A 23058-nucleotide genomic window follows, 5' to 3' on the forward strand; every position below is an offset into this window, starting at 1 on the left:
GTTGACCTTTCCTTACCCACACAAAAAGCGCAGCTATCTGCAGCCTTTAGAAATTTCTGGAGATTGCAATTTGCATTACTGATTAGGTCTATTTATATGCAGATGGAGCTCTCCAGCGTTCATCATCATAATATTATCGCTTTATACCTAATCCAGATGTGAACAAACCAACAACTAACATTCCCAAAACAGATTCTCACTCAGGTCAGGCTGGTCTTCTTGCCGTTCCCAAAACACAAAAACAAGTGATGATGATCAGTGGAGCCCATGAGGCTTCTGGCTTTTTAATTAATAGTCTGGTGAGCATCCAAGGGGATGTAAGGCTGCAGGAGCCGATAGCAGCACAGGGAGCAGTAACATGTCAGGAAATGAGAAACCGGGTCTGGAAGGATTTCTCCGTGCAGCTCGGTACGTTACAAGGGCTTGCTCACTGTAGCAACATCGTTTCCCAAATAGCAGCGTGTTTAGTGAAGAGATCATCTACTTGGGTACATTTATTCTTTTCTTTTTCTTTAAAGTATGCACTCATGTACATACCAAAAGTTCAAAAATCACCCAAGCTGATAAATTCGAGTCAGCTAAGAAGGTGTGTGTATGTGTGTGTCAGTATGTACACAAGGGTCCATGCGTTTGATTCAATAGACTCTTCATCTCTGGTGACTGCTTTTAGCTAACTTCTGTGTCCACAGCCTCTGCTCTTTGATCATCCCTCTTCTAGCACCTCATTCCCCTCTTGCATCTTGGGAGAAGCCTTCGGATCTAGAGTGAAATGACTAAATGCCCTCTCCCTACCTTGATGCAGAATGGCTCCGGGAACAAGGGCAGCTAGAAGAAGTGGGTCTCTATTCCAGTGTAGGCTGGGGCTGTTTCTCTCTCTGAGACTTCCTGCCCCTCTCCTTTCTTTTTCCTGTTCAGATGCTGGATCAGGTATTGTCAGATCTAGTTCTGCAGATTCTCAACACTATTGTCTCAGCTCTAATGGGCTGGCTTGGCATGCTTAGGCAGGAAGAAGAGAAAAGAACAAAATACAGCCTCTTTGCTTAAACTGGATAGCTGTTTTTTTCCTAAACCCTGGGAGAACTCTATGAGTTTGTATTCACCATGTTATTTAAGAATTTTCCTGTTAGAATCGCAGAATTCTCTTTGAAGGCTTATGGATTGACTAGGGCTGTGTGAACGTGCACACTCATTCTGAGTGCTAAAATGTACCATTTCCTCAAAAGAGCTCTTAGATGGAGAAGGAGGAAATTAAGCATTTACATTTAAAAAATTCTTAAATTACATTTATTTATTTGTTTGTTTATTTATTGGGAGGGCATGAGAGAGTGTGTATGTGCAAAGTGGTTCAAGAATAACTTTCATCATTCACATCCTGGGGAGTTAACTCAGGTTGTCAATCTTGGTAGCAAGCATCTCTAGCCACCTCACCCAGTTCCCATTAATATTTTAAAAATCCGGTTGAATTGTTGACTTTTTTCATGAGGGTAGGTCCCCCCTGCCCTTCCCTCCCTCTCCCTTCCCTGCAAATAGCATTGATGACAAAAATTCTTGACTCTGTTTGGCTTCAGTTCCCCCCCCCCCAACCCCCATTTGAATATATTTTCGGTGTACTGGAATTTTCTTCAGCTGAACAATTATCCATTTCATGATACCCTGGGATCCAGAAAACGCATGGCTTCCTTCCTTGGATTTCCCTACTGGCCTCTTCCTTGCAATTACTTTATTCCTGGAAATAAACTGAGTAAAGGACCCAGTGGGGGAAGAAAAGCAAAGCTTGGCTGAGTCACAGAAGTAACTTTCAGAAGTCATAAAGGACGTAGGAGTTAATGACCTTCTGGATACCGGTGCGAGCCTCAGATGTCAGCGATTACACAGATCCCGACACGTCAGAACCATGCAGCAGGACCTGCCTGCATGTGCTTGATCTGCTCCCATGCAGCCCCCACCGGCCTTCTCCTCTCTCTCGACCTTCCCGTTACAAGATGACAAATAGCAATCGTGACCTGTCTTTGAAATACCGTGACTCACAGTTCTTCCCACGCTGCAAACACACAGAAATTATCTGCTGATTGGCACAGCATCCACTATTTGCTGAACCTGTCAGCATGTGTCATCTTGTCTAACGCCTTTGCTCCAGAAAATAGTCACCCCCTGACTGCTGGTGCTGTCTGTTGCTATTTTTTTTCCTGGAGTTAGAAGAGAGGAAGAGAATGAAACCATTTCTCTGAGCATCTGTGAATTCTGTTCTTACATGTCTCTTTCTTGAAGATGCCATTAAATTTCCAAGACTTGGAAGGAACACACACACACACACACACACACACACACACACACACACACACACATACACGATATGAATATCTTTACATATATAAAATATATATTTTACTTTAGAGGGGATCTGTTTTACAGTTATAATTTCATGAATCAGTAGGGTTAAGAGAAATGTACAATTATGTTGGTCTCTTGGAAACTATGTTTCTTTCTTTAGCTCAGTCTTCAGTTAATGATCCCCTTTGTCCACTACGGATGGGTCCAGAAAGGCAAAATGGAGATCTGTGTGGGTTACCACGTGGATTTACTGAACCAGCATTGAGAAGTGCATTGTGCATTTATTTACTCACGGCCCAATGAAGGGCGGCTTTGCTCTGTGTCTCATGACTTCATGCTTCCACTTTATTCTCTGTGGAAAGAAGGAAAAAGAAAAGATCCCCCCCCCCCCACGAGTCCCAGTAGAAACTGTCCTGATCATTCCGATCTCTGGAGCTGGTGATTGCGTTCCCCAAAGAGAGCTTTTCCTGAAATTCACAGTCTCTTAAAAGAGGAGAACTTGTGACAATCTCTGATTCATGTTCCCATCACTAAAGCTAGGTGTTCCAGAACTGCCTGTCCCCAATCGACTGAGGGTGCCGGGGCTGCCACACTAGGTTACCAGAAATTCAATGGGTTTGAAAAATCGAAACTTATTTTCTCATAGTCCTTCAGGTCACAAGGCCAAGGAACACAGTCAGCAGAGCCGTGCTCCCCCTAGAGCCTCCTGAGAAGGGTTTCTGGTGGCTTTTGGAGGACCGGGGGCCCATCTTCTCCTTCACAGCCCTCTGCCCTGTGTCTTCTTCTCCATCTCTTCCAGGGACATGGGGTCCCAATTCAATAAGAACACATCTCCAGGGCAACAGCTATGCTGCCCTTGTCATAGCTGCAGAGACCCTGATTCCAAATGAGGTCATGGTCTCAAGTCACAATCCAACCCAGTACATTAACCAGCTTTTCTGGTCACTGAATTCCCTGTAAAACTCATTGAGAGGCAAAAATTCCAAACATTTAGCTCATGGGTGAGAAGAAACGATATGAGTGACAAATGATGAGGAACTTGAAGCTGAGACTGTGTGGCAGGCCTAGCATTCTGTTTCACCGCCTTGCGTGTGAGCCCCACGGTGACCCTGGGAGGTGGGTGATGTCACCAGTCCTTTTCTGGGTCAGGTGACTGACAAGCCCACAGAGATTTTGCAGCGGGTCCCTGGACTGCACATAGGGAAGGAAAATGATGTGACTATGAGCTGCCTGACTCTAAAGCTCACATATTTTGCTAGCACACTGAAATGTTAAAGCCTCCCTGGTCTCACATCAGGCAGTGATGGCACCAGAGTGCACAGAGACAGATAGGGCACAGATCCAGTGTTTAAGAGGCTTAAGCGTAGCTTCCCGCCCCCATTCCACATTTTAAGATGGTGTGAGCAACCTAAAAGTCAGAAATCGCATCAGCACCAGTGATTGTGCCGGTCAAGGAACTGAGGACTAGACAGAGCGCCATCATAGGTGCACACAGGACATCTCTAAGGACTCATCAATTTCTGACCCCTCACCCAGAAACCCATCCCCTCTTCAAGCTCTGCTTCAAGCAACTGCCTTTTATTTCCTAATTTAGAGCACTTAAATACTTGAACTGAAAATCTGTAGAACATGTTATATAAGAGCAGAGAGAAGCTTCAGAACAGCATCTCTGTATCCAGAAGTTTCTGTCCATGGCGCACTCACAGCAAACCGGTATATGCCAGGCCAGGGCTATTTCTGGATTAGCCAATATCATCCCTCTCATTGTCCCACCCTTCTTTGTTTTTCCTATTATTTCTTCAGTCAGAAAGCCTGCTCTGAGTGCTGGGGAAAATCAGAGCCTGTTTCTGGCATCCTGAGCTGGAATGCATTTTCTCACGAAAACAGTACTTTTAAGCATCTATTGAGGAAGAAGCCATACAATAACGGGCACTCTCTACTTCGGGTGTGTTTTTAGATTTTTGTGGCTAAATAAAGTTTGACAGCCAGGCTGAGGACTTAGTCTCCGCTAGAACATTATGCTTATGGGGGGGGGGTATTCTCTACCTTCTAAGCTGCTGTTACAGAAAGGCTTTAGAGCTCCGCCCACTGGGAACTTAGCAATGTCTACATCTGCTGCCTTTCGGCATCTTTAACTTTATTCCTGCAAACTCAGTTGGATGAGGTGCAGAAATGAACGGGTCTGGGTTTGGCTTTGAGGAGAGCCTGTTCCTTCTGCCCCGCACCCATTCACTGGTAAAAGTGAAACATAGAGTCTGGGTAGAAAGAAAAAAAGGAAGGGAGATCAGACATTGAGAATCCGTGTCTGGATCTGGATTGCCCGAATACTGCGGGTGGTGGGGTTTAGGTGAGCAAGTCACCCTTGGGATCGGTTGTGAGACTATCTGAAGGTTTTCCTCAGGGACTTGGGGCCTACAATTGACTCCTGTCTCAAAAGAGAGTCCTGAGGCTGGCTTTTCATTTTGCTAAAGGACTTTATAAAGTCCTTTAGATTCTGACTTTCTAAATTCACAAATCAGATCATTCTGATATGGGACACAGTGGTCCTCACCCACTGCACAGCTGTGAGAGGATGCAGAGGTAGAGGTCCTTATCTACTACACAGATGTGAGAGGATGCAGAGGCAGTGGTCCTCACCCACTGCACAGCTGTGAGAGGATGCAGAGGTAGAGGTCCTCACCCACTGCACAGCTGTGAGAGGATGCAGAGGCAGAGGTCCTCACCCACTGCACAGCTGTGAGAGGATGCAGAGGTAGAGGTCCTCACCCACTGCACAGCTGTGAGAGGATGCAGAGGCAATGGGGATCCCTGGGTCACCAGTAATCGCCTTACTATTACAGAATCATCACAAGACATTTTCTCTTGAGGTTGTAAAATACAAGGCAAAGAAATTAAAACTAAACACTTCTTCTCGAAATGTAATGAGTAGGGGGCAGTGGGTGTTTAATGGCACAGTGAGGATGGGTTTGCCCCCGAGAGTTTTGGTTTCTCTTCAGTAGCCCAAGTCACTTCATTATTGGCCCTTCAAGCAATGAGCCTTCACAATCCGAACTTCACTCATGAAGCAAGAAGTGCCGGGAGAATTAGCATCATTTAGCATTTATAAACTACCTAAAAATGGCAGAAAGTTTTGATATACTCCAATAGAAAACAATTATCCTTTATGAATCTTTCCTTTGGATGATATTTCACATTCCATTTTTAGTTAGCATCCTTCAGGATGCCTTGGGTGCATGCCCCTCCTCTGCCTCTGGAATATCCCCGGTACCCAGGACTTAACACTCCATTTCCTTGGGAACCCAGTGGCTGGAGGGCCCTGGCAGGCATGCCCCGGAAGACTTCCACCCTATGAAACAGTTTCCAAACTCTATTCTAATTTGAACTGAGCAGCTGGGACCATTAGCTCCTGTGGAGGTACAGCTTGCTGCTCCTCTGAGTCCTGGCAGGCAGGGAGAATGCAGTTTCGCAACATTTCTTTTGGGGATCAGGTGGCAGAGCCCAAGGATGTCTTCAGGGACTACCAGTCCCCACCCAGGCTGAGCAAGAAGCTTACCCTGGGAAAAAGGAGAGGCCAGAGCCGCAGAGCATTGACGTCCAGTGTTATCTGTGTTTTCTCCCTCATTAACCCTGCCTTCATTATGTTGGCACCATTCACTTAGGCTAAATCGGACTTAGCTCCTAAATAAATGATGGAGATGAGCAAAGAGGATCAGCAAGGAAACAGAGCTCAAAATAGTACTAAAGGGACCATGAACCCCGGCTTCTTTTCAACTCCAGAAAAAGCAGGGACTCATGGGAAGGAATAGTTGCAAATGCCTTCATGGATTGACATAGTGGCAGGATGGGCAAGGCAGAGATGAAGAGTGACGAACTGGTCACCTGGAGGATCTTCACAGCAGAAGCTGTCCATTTACAGAGAGTTCTAGAGTCAGATAAAGCCTATTAGGAAGACAATACTGCTTGTATCAGTTTTCTAGGGCTGTGTAACAAGCACCCCCTAATTAGTTGCTCAATACAACAATAATATGTTTCTCAGGAATCTGTGGTTCTTTCAGGGGTTCTACAGATCACGGCTAGACTTCCTCATACATCTGGGATCTGCTGGGGTTTGGGCTGGAGCTGGCTAGTCTAGGATGCCTGTGGGTATAATGACTTAGCTGTATTCTGTGTGGTTTCTCGTCCTCTAGAAGGCTACTCAGGGTTGTTTTCACATTGGTGACAGGATTCTGAGCCAAAGATTCAGGAAAGGGTAGAAAAATGGTACAATTTCATAATTAATTTATTGCTGTGTTCCACAGCCAGTCTGTCCCAGCAGTTCCACTGTCTTCCAGCTGTGTGAATTTGACCAAGTTTCTTCACGTCTCATGGTCCAGCTTCCTCCCCTGTCAAGTGGGGATAGAAATAGTACCAGCCTCATAGAGTTGTGAAGAGTATAAGAGTGTGAAGTGCTCGGAATGATACATGGTAAATGTTCTTTCAGTTTGTGCTGGGTGTTACTAAGGCAAAGATCTCAAGGGAATACTACTCACCCTGAAAGGAGTTTTCTTTCATGGTAGCTGAGGAATTGAAAGCTCTCACTCATGGAGCGCCAACCATGAGATCAATCATTTGAAAGTTCAGCTAATTGATTGATAATTACATTAGGAATTAAGAGAGAATGAAGGCAGATCCTTAATAAATTTTTACTTCTTACATAGCACTTCAGAATCAAGGTCTTTGCTATTGATGTCCACCATCACTATTCCTTTGGAGTTAACAGACACACTGTTGGAGACAGGCCAGCCCCTGTCCCTATGCCCACACTTGGATACTATGGCAGGAGCTACCCATCAGGAAGCAGGTGTGGTCTAGGACCCAACTTCCACTGTGTCTCCTCTGAAAGGAAATGCTGTCTTCTTTAGAAGGGGCTTGCTTGTCAAGTGTACAGCGGCCTTATGTTTAATTGATGAGTTATACCTTCTGCCTTGGCTGCCTTTCCTGACCCTTGGAAGGTTCAGCTTACCCCAGGGTTCTAGAATTATTTTTTGCATCCTCAGGTAAGGGGACAGTATCAGAAGTCCCAGATCCAAGGTCAAGGACTCAAAATTGAGTCATTTGGTACCCATTTTTTTTTTTCTCCCAGAGGGAATTATTTCTCTCTCCCTTTAGCCTAGAAGGTCAAAAACATTGGGAAGAGGAAGTAGAAACCCAAGCTGGGTAAGAGGGCTATGAGGACAGCCTGGTTGTTCCTGACGAGTTCAGGTTTCTTGGCTGGGAAGAAGGATAGCTGGGCATGGGAGAACACACAGATGAATTCGCTGCCCACTGTCAGGGCTCTTAGAGGAGCACAGGAGAACAGGACCAGGGATAGAGGGGTGTTGACAGAGAAGTGTGCCCCTGGTCTTCTCAACAAGGAAGAAGGCAAGGCTTCAAACTACCATCTGGTAAGCGGACCTCACACTCAGCTAGTGACTAAGATCCCTGCTCCCCCACTCCCATGAATAGTTTGTGAATTCTAAAAAGAAAAAACGGTGCTCACTAAGACTAACGTGGGTTAGCATGAGCAAGCCTCATCAAACTCATGTCCCCATCTGGTGTGACTGCAGGACTGGTATGAATGAGAAGTGTTCTTGATCTAATGTGTCTGAGTTTTGGCCCCAGGGAAACTCTACTGTGATATCTTTGTGGCCAAATGGGAAAAACACGGGCCAAAGGCAAGTGGTAGTGGTGGCTTCTCACTCCCAGAAAGAATGTACTGAGAAACACTGGTAATGATGTCAGCATACTGGATAGAGCATGACGTGGAGGCCTGGGGAGGACTTTATTGGTGGTCTTGCCTGCTGAACCATTTGCAAATGTCTCATCGGTTGGAGGACACTGGTGGCCTGTCCACCGCTCTTAAAGGAGGGGTAGTTGGTAAGTCATTTGACAGGTGGGAATTCTAAAGACCTTAGTTGTCTAGCCTCACGTGGGCTGTCCTAGCCAGCTGGAATGGTGTTTCATTCTGGGTCACCACGCTCCCACCGCCACATGGGGGACGAACTCCAACAGAGCTCCAGCAGATTTCCCACTGGAATCCAGATACCTGGGACTGGTTCTCTTCCTGCCTTGACGCCATTCCGTGGTCACCACTCCAAGGGGCAAAACCAGGCACCATTCATGAGCAAGAATGTTGTGCCCTGAGACAGAGGGGCCTGCACAAACAATTTTCTTCAGTGACCTTGATAGAACTTGCAAGTGCTCACTAGAGAAGAATGCCAGAGCCACCAACTGCAGGATAGGACCGTTCACTGCAATGGCGAGCCACCCAGAACAGGGTCCTCAGTCATGTGAGCTTTAAAAAACACCACTGCCTGGGCATCACTCCCAGAGAATTAAATTTAATTGTTCTGGGGTCAAGTGCAGTATCATATAAATATATAATTGATTTTACCAATGTATTTATAATCATATATTATATTTTCATATTCCCCAGACAATTCTAAAGTATAAATCCTTACCTCCAACTACTATCAGACCACTTTTGGTATTTTTTTTTTTTTTTGGTTTTTCGAGACAGGGTTTCTCTGTGTAGCTTTGCGCCTTTCCTGGAACTCACTTGGTAGCCCAGGCTGGCCTCGAACTCACAGAGATCCGCCTGGCTCTGCCTCCCGAGTGCTGGGATTAAAGGCATGCGCCACCACCGCCCGGCTCACTTTTGGTATTTTAAAGCCAGGGTCCACCCTGCAAATACTTGTGCCTGCTTTTCCCATGCCCACCCTACACTGCAAACTGAGAAAAGAGACCACGGTGGGGAATGTTCCGTGGCATGAGTTGGCAATGTAGAAAAAGAGTTCTAGTGAATTGTCAGTGGTGACGGCTATGGACTTAACTGGGGTACGTACCCCCAAACTAGGTAGGTTGAAGTTCTAGCCTCCTGTACTTTAGAATGTGAACTTATTTGGAAATAAGCTCTTGATAGAAGTAATTAAGCTGGAATGAGGTGATTAGGCTGGGCTCTCACTCAATGGGACTCGTGTCCTTATGCAAAGGGGTTGATTTGGATGTGGTCATGGACACATGCAGAAGGAAGAAGGTCACTCTGAAGCCAAGGAACACAGGCCACCAGAAGCTGGAAGAAGCACAGGAAGGCGTTTTTCTCAAAGTCTTCAGGAGGCAAATGGCTTTGCGGATACTCGACTTTGGGCCTCTGGCCTCCTCCAGATCAGTGAGACACGTTTCTGTTTTTTCTAAACCATTGTATTTTTTACTGCTTAGTTATGGCAGCTGTAGAGAGCAAAGCCCATAATTCTGGAAAAGTCCGTGACCTGAAAAGACTCAGAACCTCTGCTATGGATGCCGAGGAGGAAGCTAGATGTTGAGAGGGAGCAGTTGATTATTCTCGTGCATTTTGACTCCTGGTACCAACCCCCAGGCTAGGAAAAGAGAATATCGGGTACTAGCTGTTCCCCTGCAGCTCGGCTTGGTGTTGAGCCTGCCTTGGTGGCCCATGTGATCTGGCAGAGTCCTCCATTTCCAGTCACTTCAGTGTCTTTGCTTTGCTGACAGAACATGGGCCTGGGTCCTCTCGGTTCTACCTTTTGCTTCCTTCCTTCCAAAGTTTGGAAATTAGCACTTCAGTGTCTATTGAAAAAGAAAAGAAAAAAAAATACCTAACTGGAACTAAATACATCTCTCAGCAGAGAAATAGTTCATTGGCTTGGTAATCCTATGCTCTCTAACTGGAAAGGAATTTTTTTTTAAAAAAAATCAATGTTCTGGCAAAAAATTGCAAGTAAGGAAAGAATGACCCCAGGGGAATAAAGTTTGCCAAATGAGTTTGGCAAAATGCAAGCATTTCCTAATTAAAACTCTATAGTTCTCCAAGAGTATGTGTGTGAATGGTGACCTACTTACAAATGGACTGTAAACTGGTGCCAGGACTAATTTATTCAATCATTTGATAAGTATTTGTTGGGCGTTTACTATGGTCATGATACTACTGTATCAGGCACACAGTGAACAAGGCAAAGTCCTTGATCTCCTGGAGCTTAAATTCTAGAGGAGGGGAGAAACAATCAGCACATACACAAGTCTATTATGATATGTTAAGTGTTGATAAGTGCCTGTTGTGGTTCAGATACGAATGCCCCCCAAGGCTTGTGTGTTGAAGGCTAGATTCCACAGATGGAGGTACTATGAGGAGAAGGGATTGCTCGCATCAGACCAAAGGGCTTTGACTTCACCAACAGGCTTGAAGTTGGGGCCTGGTTGGAGGAAGTAGGTGACTAGGGGCATGCCTTTGAGGGAGATCTTTTCTTTACTCTGCCACATGCTTCTGCTGTGAGGGTCTGCCTCACTACAGGCCTGTAAGCAGTGGCGCTAGGAAGCCATGGACTGTGACACCTCTGGTCACGTGAGCCAAAATAAATCTTTCCTTGGTTAAGTTGCTTTTCTTGGGGGTTTGTTGTGGTGATGAAAAGTCTGACTAGTAGCATTCCTGTCTGCAGGACAGAAAGTAGGCAAGGGAAGCAGAGAGTGACAGATGGGGTGGAGTTTGTTACAGTATAATTTAATGTAGTATAAGCTGAGGGACTGCTTCTCTCACAGGGCAAAGAGAAAAGTCTCGATAGAGGAAAAGAACAAGCCAGGGAAAGGAAGTACGAAGACCCTGAGGTAAGAACACAGTGACACAGTTGAGGATAGCAAAGAGGCCATAGCAGGAAGTGCCCAGGAGCATGGTGGGAGACAGCACCAGACAGAGAGCTGGGGACAAGGAGTTGCAGAATGGCCTCATGCATCCCTGTGATAATTGGATTTTTTCTGGGAGTGAAATGGGAAGCCACTGTGCTTTCGACAGAAAAGCGGCACAAAGTGACTCCTGTGGAAATAGATGGAGATGTCTCGTGGAGAACAGCAAGTTAGGAAGGGGGCCTGGAGAGAGTGATACAGAGACGTGGCAAGAGACTCTTCATGATGGGGTGGAGGGAAGAACAGCTTGAGGGATGGAGAGGGTGAGATAGAGTTGAATCATGGCTGTAATTTGAAGGTGGGCCGATGACTCTATTGCTTACAGTTGAGTAGCCGGACAATAGGAACGCCCAGTGAGGTGGTTGTGGGCAGAGAGGGTGGTAGCAGGATGCAGCGGACGTCCATCTCAGCCATGGAGGTGAAGATCTGTCAGCTACATGGAAACGCTGAGTAGGCAGCTGACACAGGAGTCTAGAGTTCAGTGAGGCATCTAGACTGGAGATATATATGGGAGAATATAAATGGCACTTAGTATCACAGCTGCAGGACTCCCAGGGCTTGCTCCCAAGGCTAGAGGTGAGAAAACCAGGAATGGAGTTGGAGAAAGAGTGACCACCGGGGTAAGGCAAGAACTAAAAGATATTCTATTCTAAAAGTCAAGGAAGCAAGGAGCCCAGTGCGTCTGAACCAAGTAAGATGAAGACAATCTACTCTGTGGATCTGATAAAGATGATTGTTGGAGAATGTCTCCTAGAGCCAATCAATGCCTCTGGTTCTAACATGCTCTTAAACCAGCGTTTCTGGCTCATTGGTTTTCTCCAGCTTGTGACAGCAAGACCGGTGCTCTGCATGGTGATGCGTCCTGTTCATCCTCATCTGTCAGGCAGGGGTGGGGGTTGGGGGTGGGCTGGATGACCCTGGTACAGTGACAGGAGGTCTTAGGTTCTGTGTTAATGTCATAAATAGCCCATCTAGAGGGGACTGCAGACCTCTAGGATCATGACATGTCTCATCCATAAGTCATAAGTTGATGGAAAGCCACTAAAAGCTATGTTCAATCCTACGTCATTCCTCATAGGTATTTTTTGGTGACAATGGGGTCTAACAGTGGACGGTGGAGGAAGGACTAGCTGGGATTAAGGATATGTTACTGTGCAGGACTCTCTTAAAGTTTTTAACCACGGGGATATATTTATATGTGGTTTGTATAAAGAAGAAGAATTACACAAAAAAGTGAACAAGCACACGCATTTTGCTCAGCCTTGAGTCCATCTGTTCAGTAGTTGCAAGTGAGTCAGAGCTAGTCTGGTGAATACTGGTAGTGACGAGAAACAGAACAACAGAATTCAGAGTTTTTACTTGGAAATCTGCTCATCTGTCAAACCTGGAGCCCATAGTGAGCTTAAGTATGACACACAGTTCCAACTCCTGTCCTTGACGCCCTGCCTCATGGATGAGTCACATCAAAGGACACCCTTTGCTGTTTCCTCTAGCTACTGCAGGGTAGTGGAAGAGTGACCTAGGATAGGACTCAGAGACCCCACATGAGAGAAGGAATTGTGGCCCCAGGAAACGGGAGCATTCACCACAAAACTACACCTCCCAGGTAGCCATTGCGTTAACCTAGACCTTTGGTAAGTACTGTAGTTACATTTCTCTTGCTGTGCTAGAGATGGCCATAAGATGGCCAAGACATCTTATGGAAGAAAGAGTTTATTGGGGGTGGATTTCCAGTTCAGAGGGTTAGAGTCCATGGTCATCATGTTGGGGAGCATGGCAGCAGGCAGGCAGGCATGGTGCTGCAGCAGAACTGGAAATGATTAGGCTTTTGAAACCTCAAAGCCGACTCCCAGGGACACACCTCTTCCAACAAGGCCACACCTCCTCATCCTTTCCAAACAGTTCCCTCAACTGGGGACCAAGCATTCAAATCTGTGAGCCTAGGGGGGCTGTTCTCCTTCAAACCACCACAGGAAGTTCTGTTGCTTTGTTCTGCTCACTGGTCTTCCTTTAGCTTTGTAAAGGTGAATTCGTAAATGTGAGGGAAGAGAAAGAAAAGAACTTACACAGAGTATTATCTCAGCTAATTCTTAGACCCAGAAAAGCAATACTATGCCCATTTCCCAGACAGGGAGACCAAAGTCACAGAGAGCTACAAGTCAGCAGCGCCACAGTCCTGACTAGGCATTTCCTTCTCCTGGCCAGGCATTGCCTTCTCCTGGCCAGGCATTGTCTTCTCCTGGCCAGGTATTTCCTTCTCCTGGCCAGGCATTGCCTTCTCCTGGCCAGGCTCTGTCTTCTCTGGTTGTATTACTAACAGTTCAGAAGTGAGAATGGCTCCGTCCACCTTCCTTCTGGTGTTGCTTCTACGACTGTAAACGGGCTGAGGGAATGGGTGGGGCTCAGACAACGCAAAGGTGGTAAATATGTTTGAGTGCTAAGGCCTCTAATTGGAAAGTGGCATAATCTTAAAACAAATGTTATTACTTTGTTTCTCAACAATGCACACATTTCCTTTCGACAAAATGGAATCGTATAGGTAGGCCATAAATCTCTTGAATAGGGCCCTCGGGTGCCTACCGGTACAGATAAATCACACTGGGAGGACGGTGAACCATGAAATGATTCCGTTAGCATGTCATCTGTCTAGAATATATTTTCAAATCTCCAGCAGAAGGGTCCAAACCATGGAGGGAGGCGGCCTAACAGAGTTAGTGCCTCTCCACAGACCCTTCTAACCTCCTCCATCTGCTGCCTGTGTCTAAGAGTGGCACCCTGCTGGGGGACAGACCACATCTGAAGAGTCTAACAGGTGACAGAGAGAATGTCCTTAAGTATACTCTCCTAGAACACAATACATCATTTCTACTTGTCTAGTCTTCCAAAGGAATTTAACAATTTCTAATAGTCACAGTGAGAACTAAAATCACCAGTTTTTTGCTTTGTGCCCAATGAGATTTATAAACTTTATTCAAATGGCTTTGTCTTCAAGTTGCTTTGAATGTACTCTTAGAATGTGAGGTAGGAGGGGCCTTAGTGACTTAGCAGCCTGTGTGGCCAGCTTCAATACAGAGCAACGTGAAAATAGCTTTCTGTGTCTGGAAACCGTGCAGGTGCCAGCTGCCTGGATTGGTAGTTTTGTTTCCTACATTTATCTCTTGTCCCAGGTATGTATGACATCACTGTTTCTAAGTGAAGGCAGAAGAGAAACTTCATTTGGGGCTTACCCAATAGTTCATGGGCTGTTCCAACGGCTTCCAGAGGTTGGCCTCTGCACCACTTGAATCTAGGCTAAAAGTCAAATGTGTCATCCTAGTCCAGCCGCACACTGCTGTAATCCCAGCACTGGGAGGCAGAGGCAGGAGGATAAAGAATATTAGGCCAACCTGGGCTACCTAGTGAGCTCCAGACCAACCTGGGCTATGGTATGAGACCCTGACTCAACCAACAAACAAAACCAAACAAACGCAACTCAAAGAACAACAACAAAAGAAATGAAAACCCTACTGATGTGCTGAACCAGAACTCTGGGAGTGGGACCCAGTGTTCTGGGCTCTAACAAGCCCTGTGGGCACCTTCTACCCTCGTGATTGAGACTACTGTGCAGTGTAGTCCACCATCAGCCCCAACTGCATCATCAGTGTCCCCCACAACTCTTCCTCAAGAGACAACCTCTCCCATCCATTCTCCATCAGTCTCGGTCTCCTTAATGAAGCTCCAACTTCATCTTATCTCCAGTAGAACACTGGGATGTGCCAGGAGGCCCATGTTCCCCCTGCATTCATCCACAGAGTAGGCTGGCAGAGGGGATGCAGTGGACCACCGTACTGATGGACATAGGTGGGGACCAGTAGGGGAAAGGGTAGTAAGCAAATGGCCCACTTCTCTTTCTTTTGTTATAAATGGGGGTGGTGTGGTGTATACAGGTTCCTTTTGAGATCCACTGTACTTGCCACTTGAGATGTGAGATCAGGAGGGCCAGGACTGAAAATTGGCCCCCTTTTGAAGGCCTGGAGGCTGCTTGGAGCTGCATCAAATGGGACCCTGTAAAGTATGGCCCATCGTGCTCAAGAACCATGCAAGGGATTGAGTTCAAAGCCTCAGCTGATAACTAAGAGTTACTGAGCCAGGAACAACGCTTCTGCGTGTTTCTTTTAGGAACTAGAATCAAAGATGGCGGCTGAGAACTCTGGAACTCAGATCCCTGCTGTACTTTATCCTAGCAAGTGAAGTGTCTTAGTTAGGGTTTCTATTGCTGCGACAAAACACTATTCAGAGGAAAGGGTTTATGTTCCACACTGCTGTTCATCACTGAAGGAAGTCAGGCCAGGATCTCAAACAAGGCAAGATCCTGGAGGCAGGAGCTGATGCAGAGGGCATGGAGGGGTGCTGCTTACTGGCTTGCTTCCCATGGCTTGCTTTCTTATAGAACCCAGGGCCACTAGCCCAGGATGGCACCACCCACCATGGGCTGGGCCCTCCTCCATTGATTGCTAAATAAGAAAATGCCTTATGACGGCATCTCAACAGAGGCTCCTTCCTCTCTGATGACCCCAGCTTGTGTCAAGTTGACATAGAACTAGGCAGCACAGGAAGCATCCTCTTCCTCAAATCCCAGGGTGACCCACGGTTGTCTGTAGGAGGAAACCCAGATATCTTTCTATAGCCTCTAGGCCATCGCACTCCACATCTGTTGTTTGATTCTGCCCAGATGTCCTTGAGTCTCCAGCCATATCAAATAAGCCCCCTACACAAGACACATCTGCTTGGTTCTTCCTGTACACAATGTCTCCTCAGCCTGGGATACATACCTCTTCTTGCTGTCAACTACTACACCTCTCACATCCCCCCTGGAACCCTGCTACTGTCGCCTTGGTGACTATCCTTCAAAACCCAATTCCTGGGCCACCTCCTCTGTGAAATCAATCTCTGAAACAGGATAAAATACTTAGATGTACACAATCCTTTTTGCAACAATTGTCTTGTCCATTGACCCCAATTTTCTAGGCCTGCTTTAAACGGGGGGTGGGGTGGGGGTTAGAGATGGGAGTGGCAGGTGGGGAGAGCACAGACCTTGGTGCTAAGCCAATCCGAATGCTTCCTTTGGAGATTTTTGAACTGAAACAAACTGTCAGCCAATGTCAGCTGAGAAGCCTGACCTGGGTGGTCATATGAGATGTCAATCAAGATGGATAAGTAGAGAAAGGAGGAGAGAGGCTGGATGATGGGGGGGGGGGGAAGAGGGAGGGTAGGTTGACTTTAGCAACCAGTGAGACAGTAATGATCAGGGACACAACCCTGCTTCCCTGGCTGTCTCTTTCTCCCCGCAGCCTGGTTTACTTGAGGCCTCCTTGAATATAATTTTGTCTTATATCTCAGAGTTCATAAGTAAATGCTTTAAAAACCATTTTTTTGGCAGTATCGGGAACTGAACCTATGATCTCATGTGGGCTAGGCAGGGGCTGTGCCATTGATCTTCATCCCCAGCTTGTTTTTTATTTTCTATTTTATTATTTCATGAAGTTGCCCAGGGTGGTTTTGAACTCACTTCATAGCCCCGAGAGTCTCTGAAATTATAATTTGCCTGCCTCAGTCTCCCAAACAGCTGGACTCACAGGCCTGGGCTACTAGACCCTGTTCAATAAAACTCCTTTACTTAGGCTATTTGAAGCAGGTTTCTTTTCAACACAACCAGGAGAGCGTTGCCATCATACCCCTTGGGGCTTTCTGAGGGAAGACACAGACACCTGGTGTCCTCAGTTGGGTCAGTAGGCACTCAGGTGATTAGTGGACACAAAGGGTGATGTCACTACAGCAACCAGGATTACTCTGTAGAACCAAAACCTGAAAGGCAAACTGAGTGACTTGGTGTACATGGGTAATCCCTGTACTGGGGTGGGGTGGGGACTTGGTGTACATGGGTAGTCCCTGTACTGGGGTGGGGTGGGGACTTGGTGTACATGGGTAATCCCTGTGCTGGGGGTGGGGTGGGGACTTGGTGTACATGGGTAATCCCTGTACTGGGGATGGGGTGGGGACTTGGTGTACATGGGTAATCCTTGTATTGGGGGTGGGGTGGAGACATGGTGTACATGAGTAGTCCTGTACTGGGGGTGGGGTGGAGATATGGTGTACATGGGTAATCCCTATACTGGGGGTGGGGTGGGGGCTTGGTGTACATGGGTAATCTTTGTACTGGGGGTGGGGTGGGGACTTGGTACATGGGTAATCCCTGTACTAGGAGAAGAAGGTGGGGGCTTGGTACATGGTAATCCCTGTACTAGGAGAAGAGGGTGGGGGCTGAAGCAACAGGGTTAGAGTTCGAGGCCAGCCTGGCTATGTAGTATGTTTAAAGCCAGTTCGGGTTATGTTGCAAGACCCTATCTGAAAACAAACAAAAAGCCAAATTATCTCCAAAAGGCATGTGTGCCTGGGAGGTGACTGCAGCGAGGCAGGGGAGTGGCTGAAAGTGATGGGCGTGTTCTAGGTCTTGATTCTGATGCAGTCACATGACTGTATGTATTTGTCAAAATTCACGGAACTCTATATCTAAAAAGGGTTTAAAAAGGTGATTTTTACTGTTTTAAATTATGACTCAATAAACTTACCTCAAAAAAGAAATCAATTAAAAAGAAAACAGAGTAAAATAGGATTTTTCTTTATGGTATTGTCTTAGTCAGGTTTCTATTGCTGTGATAAATGTCATGACTGAATTCAGCTTGGGGAGGAAAGAGTTTATTTGGCTCACATATCCTGATCATAGCCTGTCCTTGAGGGAAGTCAGGGCAGGAACTCAAGCAAGGCAGGAGCCTGGAGGTGGAACTGAAGCAGAGACCATGGAAGAGTGCTGCTCACTGGCTTGCTCCTCATGGCTTGCTCCATTTGCTTTTTTATATACCCCAAGACCATCTGCCCAGGTGTGGAACTGCCCACTGTGGGCTAAGCCTTCCCACATCAATCATTAATCACGAAAACACCCCACAGACTTGTCCACAGGCCAATCTGACCAGGCGTTTTTCTCAATTGAAGTCTCCTCCTCCTAGATGTCTCTGGCTTTTGCCAAGTTGACAAAACAAAAAACAAAAAAAACAAAGCAAAAAACAAAGCAAAACTAACCTGCCCCGGCCAGCAGGGTCTTCAACGGGGACCTGAAGGGAGGGCCGGCGAATGAGAGGGACAAGAGACACAAAGAATGAGAGCAAGACAGGACGTCTGATCAAGCTCCCAAATTTTATTTTCCTCTTAAGGCATATATAGGCGGGGGCAAAAGGGGGTGCAAGCAGGGAGGGGACTTTAATCATGGGTTGTTTAGCCAGCAGGGAATGCTGCTATGAGGATTATCTATTCTTACCTAACTGCCTAACTGCAGCGCGGTCACCTGATTTCTGAGAAGAGGTTCTGGTGCTATGGAGACTTAAGCAAGGCCTAGATCTAGGAAAAGAGGAGGGAAGCCCAAATATGGCGGCACGTGTGTCAAGGGTCACTTAGGCTTATGGCTCCCGTCACTAACCAGCACAAACAAACATTCACTTCATAAAAGAATCTCAGCACTTTCAAATACAAAGCTTTAGCGAGTATCCCCTTTCTAGCCATATGACTGGAACAGTATGGACGCTGACCATAGGACGGGGTGTGCTTTTCGCTATGATTGACATCGTTCAGAACGTTGCCAATTATTCTCTTCTTTCTAGTTCTGAGTAGATAAAAGATTGTGCTCAAAGAGAAATCTGAACCCTTAAGCTTCATTTTCTGCAGGGCCAGCACTGAACGTTGTCGCCATGAGCTGTTTGACTTGAGAGCTTTAAACAGTATTGACTATGCTCTGCGAAGGGGGCATTTCCCAGACTTATGTGTTGGTTCGTGGGATGTTGAAACAGCCGGAAACCAGTAACAGGCAGCTTAGGAAGGCTGCTAGGATCAAACACATTTGGGACACGCAGGCTTGAATAATAGAAACAGGCCTCGCTGACTTCCTGAGGCCTGAGGACATTGAGTCTCACCCACCATTTCCAGGTGCCGTTTCTTCCCACACCTTCACATTGAAACTTGGCTTAATGGAGCCATTTCTGCCACAATGACATATGGCATTTTAACTGTGTCCTAAACACTGTGTAGTTGGGTTCATTCTTTTAAAATTTATTTTAGAAAGACACAAAACTAGAGTCCTTTGAACACCTTTTTATGCCAATTAATACATACATTGGTGTCCTGGTTAGTTTTTCATCAGCTTGACACAATGTAGAGTCATTTGGAAAAAGGGAACCTCAATTGAGAAAATGCTCCCCTCAGAGTGGCCTGTGGGCAAGCCTGTCTGGCATTTTCTTGTTTAATTATTGATACGGGAGGGCACAGTCTTCTGTGGGCAGCGCCACTCCTGGGCTGGTGGTCCTGGGCGGTATAAGAAGGCAAGCCAGGAAGAGCAAGCCAGGACACAGTGTTCCTTTTTGGCTGCTTCTTCAGCTCCCGCCTCCACGTTCCTGCCCTGACTTCCTTAGATGAGGGACTGTGATGTGGGTGAGTCCCCAGGAGTAAGCCCTCTCCTCTTCAGGTCGCTTTGGTCATGGTAATTGATCACAGCCATAGAAACCCTAAGCAAGACAATTAGCTACATACCCACTCAACTTGCCACTGAGGGGCAGCAGCCCCAGTGCGTACCTCCTTACCTTAAAGGCGAATCTCTGGAACTCACAGACATGTTATCAGGGTGCAGGTGACTTTCCTGCTCTTTTGGGTTGACCCCGAAGCGTGTTTCTTTACTAAGAAACTGTCTTTGCGTTACAGAGGATACATAGACAATGTTTTCATGTCCAATAATAGTGTTTCTGCTTTGGTAGCACAGGAAAAAAATAGACCAGAAGTAAGCCCCCGAGTGCCTCTGCATATAGTTACAGTGCATGCAATCACAGGGAATGTGGATCTTGAAATACTCGCCATCCTTTATGCTTTTCGTTTTCTCGGTAGAAGTGGGTAAGCTCCACTCAATCTGAGCCGCTGTCCTCTGCAGTGACCGACTGAGTGTCTTGCCTCTCTGCAGCTCTGTACTTTTCCATGCTGCCTGTGTATTTCTCAGAAGGGATCACTCATAGATGAGTTTTGTTCTATGAAATGATACTCATGCTGGACAAATTGAATCCTATAGAGTATCAGTGTGGACTTCCCACAAATCTGTAGTGCCACCCAGAGGGCTTACAGCCACATCAGCAATGAGTTGTCTGGGAACCAACATGGGGTCAAGTCACACGGGAATTATTTCCGACATGGCCCGTGGAAGTGGCACATAAATTGGTCAATTAGAGAACTTTGGAGCAATGTGATTGATCTTGTTATTTACAGGCCACTTCTTCATCAAACCCAAACTGTATTAAGTCAGGCATCATGGTGCCCTAAAGAGCTATTCAGCAAAAGCTGTATGTTTACTGACTATCCAAGAGCTTCCAAACTCCATTTTGGTAAAACAAAGAAACATTAAATATAATATGTCAAACCCTGGGGCTTAACAGTCCTGCCATCTTAATTATGCAGTTAGCTGTTAGAATTAGATTGTAAATTTGTGGTCAGGCACATCTGACCAATTATCAGAAGCACAAAAATAAATCATTAAATTATTATTAGAGCCTGGAATGACGGCCATCATAGAGGCAGGTGGGAACACTTCAGATTCAATCCTTCACTGTAAGACAGGAAGCCTGGCCAGTGTGACCAGTTACCTTGCTTGTAAACAGAATTCTTAGATCTCTGTTCCCATTGGGAGCTGTAATTTTTTACATAAATGTTCCCAGTAACCAAGGCATCAGGACTCCGTGGGGCTGAGGGGCTGTTTTCACTTTACAGTTTATTCCCATGTTTTGATTGCTATTCTCACTTCTGGTTTTAGTATTGCCCAGGCTAAAAGGTGAGATTATTCAATGAGACTCTTCCCCCAGGTGTGGGCTGTTGTGTGGATTAGACGGTGAACGCAAACCCGAAATGTTATTATTCAGATCCAATTGGTCAGGCAGATGAATCAGCGGAGACACAGTGCACCAGCTCTGTTTTGCCTTAGTGGAAAATGACAAGGTCAGTCCTGGGAGCCTTGTCATCAGATTGCTGCGGCATCAGGGCTTCAGGACACCTCCCCCATCCCCTCACCAAGTGAGCGTGAGAAAGGTGAAATGTGAGCTACCAGGCTCCAGCTGCACCTCCAAGCCTGTTCTAGAGACGATGACTATTAATCGAATCATCATGGCCCCGTTCTCCGCGTGGGTTCTGCTGTGAGACAAGCTTCCCCAAGAAGCTGGAATGTCATGGTGCCTTTCACTGACCACAGACGTCATGTGGCAGTCTCATAGGCAGCACGAAAAATCACTAGATTGAAACACATCAATTTCTGCTTTTTCTAGAATCTTGATTTTTGCATGCTGTAAAATGGCTGGCAGCGGCCAGTCTCCACAGAGACCACACTGGGTGCTTCTTTTGCAAATGAAAGGAGGTCAGAGGCAAGCCTACCCTTTATGAGAGGCTTTATACAAGCAGTCTATTCTAGAAAACCATTTCTTTTAGGCTGACCATTTACTGATAGTGGTTTGGGGGACTAGGAATTTCTTCTTCCCTACATTGTATATCCAATCACAAAAGCAATATATAAACTAAAAAAATAAAATAAAATAAAGTGAAGTAAATATTGTCCCAATGTATTCTTCAGAAAATAAAAGCCGCGGGATCTCCCTGTCAACAGTTAGCTGTAGTTACGAGCTGCTTTCTACGCAGAATACACACACTGGCAAACATTCTACACTTTGCTGCCTACCCCCCAGCATTCTAGGCGAAATGTATCCTAGAAGGAAAATTTCTGATATGTCATGATACAAACTAACTTTTCCATATATTAGCTTTTTCAAATTATGTTTGTGTGTCTAGAATAGGTTAAGATAGAGGCATTTTCGGTGCCCATTTATCTCTGTAATTATCCCGAGTCCCCGGGAGGCCATGGCTGGTTTATCAGCTAGATTTAGAAAGAATAACCGCAGTATTAAGCTTTTTTTTTTTTTTTTTTTTCCTGCAGAGTGGGCTTCCAGTACACAGAGCATTACAATTATTGGGAGACAATCTGTAGTCTTGGAGACAATATGGCAGTAGTGATGTCAGCAGCAATTATGTGTAATTTTTACCCGCAGTTTATCACCAAGGTAACCAGAGTAGGTTTCCCTGCTTGCAATTTTAAAAACTGTCATCGTCCTAAATGCAGCCAGGATGTAGGAGCGGATTATGCTCAGAATCCCTTCTTTCTATTCCATTTCCCTTACGCAACAGCCCTTTGGAATTCAGATAGCACGGATCTATTTTTGGCAACAGCTTTGGATTTTTGAAGCTATTAAGAATGATTTCAAATACCCTCCATATGAAAAAGCGTTTGTCAGGGTGTTTAAACTGTACGATGCTCCTTCTTGGTAGAATATCTCCTTTTGCTTTGGACAGCAGTCATGGGGCAGAGCCCTAGTAAAAGGAAGGGAGATGGGGGGCGGGGGGGCAATTTGGTCCTTCCTAAGTCACACTGCCTGGCTCACTCCTCAAATTAACTTCTCTAAGGCTATGAGGCAGTTTTGTTATTTTATTTTGTTTATTTGTTTGTTTTTGCAGTACTGGGGTATCAAACTCTAGGCCTTGACCGTGGTAGGCAAGCTCTCTACCGTTGAGTTACAGCCCCACCCCTCACTGGCAATAATTTTATAGAAGATTTTCTTATTACCTGTGTATGTTCCCGGTGCCCACGGAGGACAGAGGAGGATATTGGGTCCTCTAGAATTGGAGTCACAAGCTTTTGTGAGGTACCAGGGATTGAATCTGGGGCTTCTACAAGAGCAGCACGTACTTTTTACCACTGAGCCATCTTTCCAGCCCTTCTAGCAGTGATCATGTTGACAGAACATTTCAGGACAGTATTCTGTGCAGAGACAAATGTCAGAGGGCTAGTGATGGCCAATGGTGGTCCTACATGGAATATCACAAGTGTGATGGTATGTTGCATTTAGATTGGGTTGT

At 46.0% G+C, this 23058-nt stretch overlaps 1 protein-coding gene across 1 annotated transcript in view; it reads left to right on the forward strand.

Moving 5' to 3' along the window:
* Myo3b (myosin IIIB) overlaps window positions 1-23058 on the forward strand; it is a 293027-nt gene that overhangs the window by 34376 nt on the left and 235593 nt on the right. The window contains exons 7-9 of the mRNA XM_059260661.1: window positions 2444-2447; window positions 15167-15185; window positions 16778-16808. Of these exons, the coding sequence (XP_059116644.1) occupies window positions 2444-2447; window positions 15167-15185; window positions 16778-16808 (54 nt within the window). The remainder of the gene's footprint in view (window positions 1-2443; window positions 2448-15166; window positions 15186-16777; window positions 16809-23058) is intronic.

Source organism: Peromyscus eremicus, chromosome 4, assembly GCF_949786415.1.
Source record: "Peromyscus eremicus chromosome 4, PerEre_H2_v1, whole genome shotgun sequence".
Lineage (NCBI taxonomy): Eukaryota > Metazoa > Chordata > Mammalia > Rodentia > Cricetidae > Peromyscus > Peromyscus eremicus.